The sequence below is a fragment of the Myotis brandtii genome, unplaced genomic scaffold (genome assembly GCF_000412655.1).
Source record: "Myotis brandtii unplaced genomic scaffold, ASM41265v1 scaffold112, whole genome shotgun sequence".
In the NCBI taxonomy this organism is placed as follows: domain Eukaryota; kingdom Metazoa; phylum Chordata; class Mammalia; order Chiroptera; family Vespertilionidae; genus Myotis; species Myotis brandtii.
This window is the reverse complement of record NW_005353838.1, coordinates 4495306-4501305: the sequence shown is the minus strand read 5'-3', so window position 1 is coordinate 4501305 and position 6000 is coordinate 4495306. Positions and strand designations below refer to the sequence as shown.

At 37.3% G+C, this 6000-nt stretch overlaps 1 protein-coding gene across 6 annotated transcripts in view; it reads left to right on the top strand.

Moving 5' to 3' along the window:
- TLK1 (tousled-like kinase 1) overlaps nt 1–6000 on the top strand; it is a 170075-nt gene that overhangs the window by 147545 nt on the left and 16530 nt on the right. For all 6 annotated transcript variants that reach the window (XM_014545707.1, XM_005857568.2, XM_014545702.1 and 3 more), the window contains exon 14: nt 1841–1922. In XM_014545707.1, the coding sequence (XP_014401193.1) occupies nt 1841–1922 (82 nt within the window). The remainder of the gene's footprint in view (nt 1–1840; nt 1923–6000) is intronic.

The window sequence follows — 6000 nt, the reverse complement described above, 5'->3', positions numbered from 1 at the left end:
GGGGTCTCAGGGGATCAACAGGGCGGAGCAAGCAGCTATGGCTGCTCCTCAGTCCTGCCCTAAGAGGCCCCAGGTCTCAGTGTCCCGGTAATCACTGCAAGCACCTCTGAGAGAAAGCCGCCCTCGAGTTCCCACCAATTCCAGACAGTCCAGTTTCTCCCCGTATGTATGAGTCTGGGTCCCCAGAGTCTTGCCGGGAACTGGAGTCAGGGCCGTCGGGAGCTTGAGACTCCCTCCCGATTGAAAAAGACAACCGTGTCCTCAGTTGCCAGCCCTTTCCACGTGCGCCTCCGTACCTCTGTACTTTACTTCCGCACCTCCTCTGAGTCTCAGTGTGCTTTTCTCTTTCCTTCTAGTTGTAGAATTTCCACTCAGCCAGCCTTCCTGTGGTTCTGGATGATGTCCATTTTGTCTTTTAGTTGTATTTTTGAAGTGGTTGTGTGAGGCAGCAATTTCCGGTGTTTACCTATGCCACCATCTTGGTTTCTCGCTTTGTTTTTCTTTTTTGGGTTTTTTTGTTTTGTTTTTGTCTATGTAAGTTCTTTATTTTGAGATGGGTCTCATAGACAGGGTCTCGCTTTGTTTTTGTTTTTTAATAACATTTATCACTATCTGGAATTAGAAGTTTATATTTCAGTTATTTATTATGTGTCTCCTCTCATTAGAATATAACCTATATGAGAGGAGGAACTTAGTTTTATTTTTGCACCTTTTTCTGGCACATGGTAGGCATGCAATAAATATTTGTTGATTGAATACCAAAATTAATATTAGTAGGGAAAGAGAAATTATTTCAACTAAAGGGATTTCAGTAAGCCACATATCCGGCATTATTATGCAGAACTTGAGAATAAGTCTCTGTCCTTAACCCCTGGTTATAAGAATGGAGAGAAAAATACAAAGGACTGGTGGGAGCTTTATGAAGAAGATAGAAATTAAGCAAGAAGACGGAAATTATGCCAAGCATTTCTTGGATTTAATCACATCAAGCAGAAAAGCATGTCTTTTATACCTAAACTTGTCACGTAATTTAAAACCTCATGGCCTAACGAGAGTATCAGAATTGGAAGTGACCATTTCTGCTGTGAAATATAAATATCTTGCTTAAAATTAAAAAGGCCTATCTGTGATTATTTGTGTATGTGTAACTCACAAATACACAATCATTCCAGTGTGTAAGGTGAATGAAATATTATAGTTATGGAATAAGTTAAATTGTACCAGATGAAAATTCTAATTAAACAGAACAAGACTAATTAAAAATTAGCTGTCCTGAAAACTATGTTCGAACTTGTTTGTGGATATGTAATAGCAGTATTGTCTGTGAATGATTTTTTCAAAGTTTTTAAACAAATTTTTCTTTTTTAATTGGGAAATAAAATTTTATTTATAGAAGTCTAAAAACAGTAAAATTTATGGGCGAAAGCTAGTGTAAAAGTATAATTATTTTTAATCGCATGTCAATACTATAAAGTCTTGATTAACCATAACAAAAAATATAAAAGTATTTTTTCTGAGGGAAGTAATTCCTGCTGAGTTAGATAGGGGATTTCATAAAGCTCTTGATAACACAATAGTTGGTAGCTCTTTATCACAGTGCTATAATTGGTCATTGAACCTGAATATTCAGCTATGAATGTTAAGCTTTATAAATAAACACCAAGTGTTAAGGTGGGTGATAGTCATGCAGATAAAAAAGTATGGAACAGAATTTGGAATTAGCAGTTGAGTGAGAAAGAAATAGCTAGAGGTAGAATAAGAGCGTGGAACTTTATTGTGGACAGAACCTTTTTGTATGCGTTTTGATGTTAACTGACTGTTTTTTTCCTCCACCCTTAAGGTTCAAAGATCACCCAACGTTAAATGAAAGATATTTATTACTTCATCTGCTTGGTAGAGGTGGCTTTAGTGAAGTGTATAAGGTAATGTAATTTTTTTTTCTGTTCTTCACACTAATATAGGAGTACAAGTTTTCCCTACTATCCACAAGTAGAGTGTTCCTATGAAACCTTTCAGAAGTCAAAATAGCATAAAGCAAAGAAGCAGTTACCATTAATTTATATGGAAATTTTTTCAAGTATTCCCAGACCCCCTAAATAACCCACCAAATCATACCAAATACATTTAATTATGTCCAGTTTTATGATAAGTGCAACACCCTTACGAGCTTTCTTAGGCTTTTCTGAAAGCTTAGGACACATCTTGCTAATTAATGCACAAAGTAAATCCAGGTAAAGCTCACAAACACAGGTCACAGCTATGCCGGCTTGATACTGAGATGCTGAGTGTGGTTCCAGGGGGAGGACCTCGGGCTGCCACTCTGGCTGCACAGGGTGTGCACTGCCTCTAACCCTGTGAAATGAGCACCGAAAGCTATTTTTACTTCTTGCTTTTTCTCATAAAAGCAAAAACCCTCTTTGTATTTATTGCAGTTAGCCAAAAAGGGTGCAAATAAATGTAGGCCTTTTGTAAAAGAAAAGTGGCCTAATGCAAACTCTCAAAAAGTGGGGGATACCTGTATGTGGTTAAGAAGTACTTGTCTTTTATTAATTTTATAATTGGGGGCGGGAGCAAATTTTATGTACTGACTCTCATTACAAAAAGTCTGGTGGCTTATGTTATATCTTAATGTGGACCAGTAGTTTTATTGCTAGCTTTACCCAGTGGCCAGATAAGTTCTATTGAACAAGTACAAAAAATATTTTACATAAATGTTAAAGGCAAGCCTTAAAATTAAATACCCATTGCATTTTGAAGTTATTTATTTGTTTTTATATTGCATTTTGAAGTTATTTATTACATGTTTTTATAAGCTAATATCTTTTTAAAGTATGATACTTTGTAAAATACTGTATAATATGAAAACACGGTCTGTCTGCAATGTGTTAAGGATCTAAAGACTATGTTTGCACCTGCACAGTCCATCAAGTATTTGCTGCCTAGTTACCATTAGCCAGTTCAATACAAATAATAGCCATTAGAATCAAGATAGGCAGGTAGTCATATGATATAGTACTTTTATGGACAGATTATACCCTTATATTTAAACATGTGTCTCAGAAATCTTACATGTCCTGAATTTACAGAAATTTCTACCTATTTTAATGCCCATGTTTTTTAAATGCATATGTGTAAATGTACAAATTTTTACTCATTATGTTCCGTGTTTTTTTTGGTTGTTTTTCAATGTTTTATACCTCACTTTTTTTCCACTTTATGTTGTATCTTTCTGCTTTAAATATTGTAGCTCCTAAGTCTCTTATTCTGTATTCTCCTTTTCAAATATATCCCTGCCATTCACTGACTTATCTATTTGATTTCACCCTCATATCTGTGTGTCTATGTGTGTGCAAACTCACTTCTTAATTAGAAGTTATTTTTCTCTTCTCCAAAACCCCTTCTTCTAACACTGCTTCCTACTTTAGTACATAGCATTGCTATTCAACTGCCTAGTCCCTCAAGTTAAAAACATAAAAGATTTCCTTCACTCTGCCTTTCCCTTCCCTTCCCTTCCCCAGCATGTAACCAGTCCCTGGGTGCCCACTGTTATTAATGTCATCAAACTCTCCTAAATCCAGCAGTGGCCCTTTCCTTTCTCTTAGCTCAAGGCCACATTGTCTCTTGTTTGTGTTGCTCCCCAAGGGCATTAAGTTTCCCCAGTGTACTTATGTAAGCTGCAGCTAGAGTAGCCTTTTTATAAAATACAGTACAATTTTCTCTCTCTTATAAGCCCCGGTGGCTTCCCATTTGCTCTTAGTTAGGATGAAGTCATGCTCTCACCTGAAACTTCAGTTCCTTTAGAAGCGCTCCTTGTTTATCTGCCTTTTATAAGCTCCTTGTGATACTTGGTGCTTCATTATATATCAGTATAGTTAGTGGTTAAGAGCTCGGATTCTGAAGCCAGACTGACTGGGTTTGAATCCTAATTCTGACTGCTGTTAAATAACGGTATAATCTTGGGCTTATTACTGAATCATCCTCTGTCTCACTGTCTTCATCTGGGAATGATAACAGTGCCTACATCGTAGGGTTGTGATTGATTGAGCTATCACAGGTAAATCACATAGAACATTGGTGCTTAATAAATGTAAGATCATCATTATTAGAAATCCTCTCTGTGTAGTGAGACAAGGACTGTGCCTTCGTGGCTTACTAAAAACATTCTGTATTGTTCTGACTCCGGGAAAATTTGGAATTTGAATTCTGAGAACTTCAATTCTAGTCTTAGCTCAACCAGTAACTTTTTTTTGTTTTATTTTGTTAAGTTGGACAAGTAATACGTATCATGGGCCTCCCCTATCAGGAGTGATCTATGAGCTTGCTTATAATTCCTATATCTTTGATTCTAACAATAGTTCATCCTCGTGCACTATAATGATTGAAGTAGGCTTACACAGGCCTCATGGTGGAAAAAATCATAATAGCTCACCTTGGATCTAAAAATCACCAAAAGTGTACAATTACATAACACTACTAGCTCAGCCTAAAACTTGCCCAGCTTTTCAGCCTTCTGCCACTGTTTTTAGGGCCAAAGGGGATTTTCTTTTAGAAATTAGAAAATGCAGATGGGAGCTCAACGACTTGAACCTTCAATACTGACCTAAATACTAAGCACTCACTCCAACCTCTACAAAGCCCTTTCGTGGTTGTCAGGTCCATTGAGAAACAAAGCAACAGATTGTAAATCAAATTTTATAGACTTATCTGTACCACGGTGGCAAAGATTGAGTCAGTTGCTTAGTGATAACTGTATTATGAGAAGGTACTTTACTCATCTAATCTTGGGAGAAAGATGTGTCATATGTAACTATTATAATCAGCATACACTGGCACTAACTTTATCACTAGTGTACTTAATTTTACTTTCATCTATTTTCATTTATTATGATTGCCTCTGAATTTTATCCTTTATGCCACTCTGCTTTCTCTCACATGAATCTTTGAAAATTCTTTTCTATTTCTTTAAATCCAACTTTTAAAAAAATGCATTTAGAACAGTTCTCAACCTTGGCTGCACATTAGAATCACCTGGGAATGGTTTTAAAATCCTGATTTCTGGGCCTCATCCTCCGGAAATTCTGTTTCTTTGTGGCCTCATCCTCCAGAAATTCTGTTTCTTTGTTACAAATGTTGTGGCCTCACCCCATAACAAAAAAGATTTTAAAAAGATTCCCAGGTGATTCTAATGTGCAGCCAAGGTTGAGAACCACTGATTTAGAAGAAGTTTATTAAAGCTGGAAACGGTGAAACAAGGAAGGGCCTAGGATAGAAGAAGCAACAGGCGAGAGACTAGGAGGGTAAATGAGCCTAGGCTCGGCTGCTTTGGCTCACTAAGAAGTCAGAGAAAAGGGGACCTTGGGGACAGGGGGGTTGGCCACTGCCCATTGCTCCCTGGGTGCAAGTCCCGTGGGGTCCCTTAGAGTTTAAGAGTTGCATTCCTGTGGGGGAAGAGGAGGAAGGGAAAGACACAGGCATGCTCCCCAGAGGGAGGGCACACCTAAACCCAACTTTTAATTAATATAATTAGCTAATATTTATTGGATATTTACTATGAATCATACTTTTCTAAATACTTTATATGGCCCTAACTGGTTTGGCTCAGTGGATAGAGCATCGGCCTATGGACTGAAGGGTCCCAGGTTCGATTCTGGTCAAGGGCATGTACCTTGGTTGCGGGCACATCCCCAATAGGGGGTGTGCAGGAGGCAGCTGATCGATGTTTCTCTCTCATTGATGTTTCTAACTCTCTATCCTACTCCATTCCTCTCTGTAAAAAATCAATAAAATATATTTAAAAAATAAATAAATACTTTATATGTTTCACCCCATTTTATCCTTTTAACAACCCAAACTTTATAAATGAGGCTGAGAGAGGGTATTAGCACAAAGTCCTGCAGCTAATAAGGTTATCTTGACTCCAAAATGAATATGCTTAATTATTTCATCCTTTATTATTTCTGATCTTATGCTTCTATAGTTTTGTGATAAGTAGTTTACTAC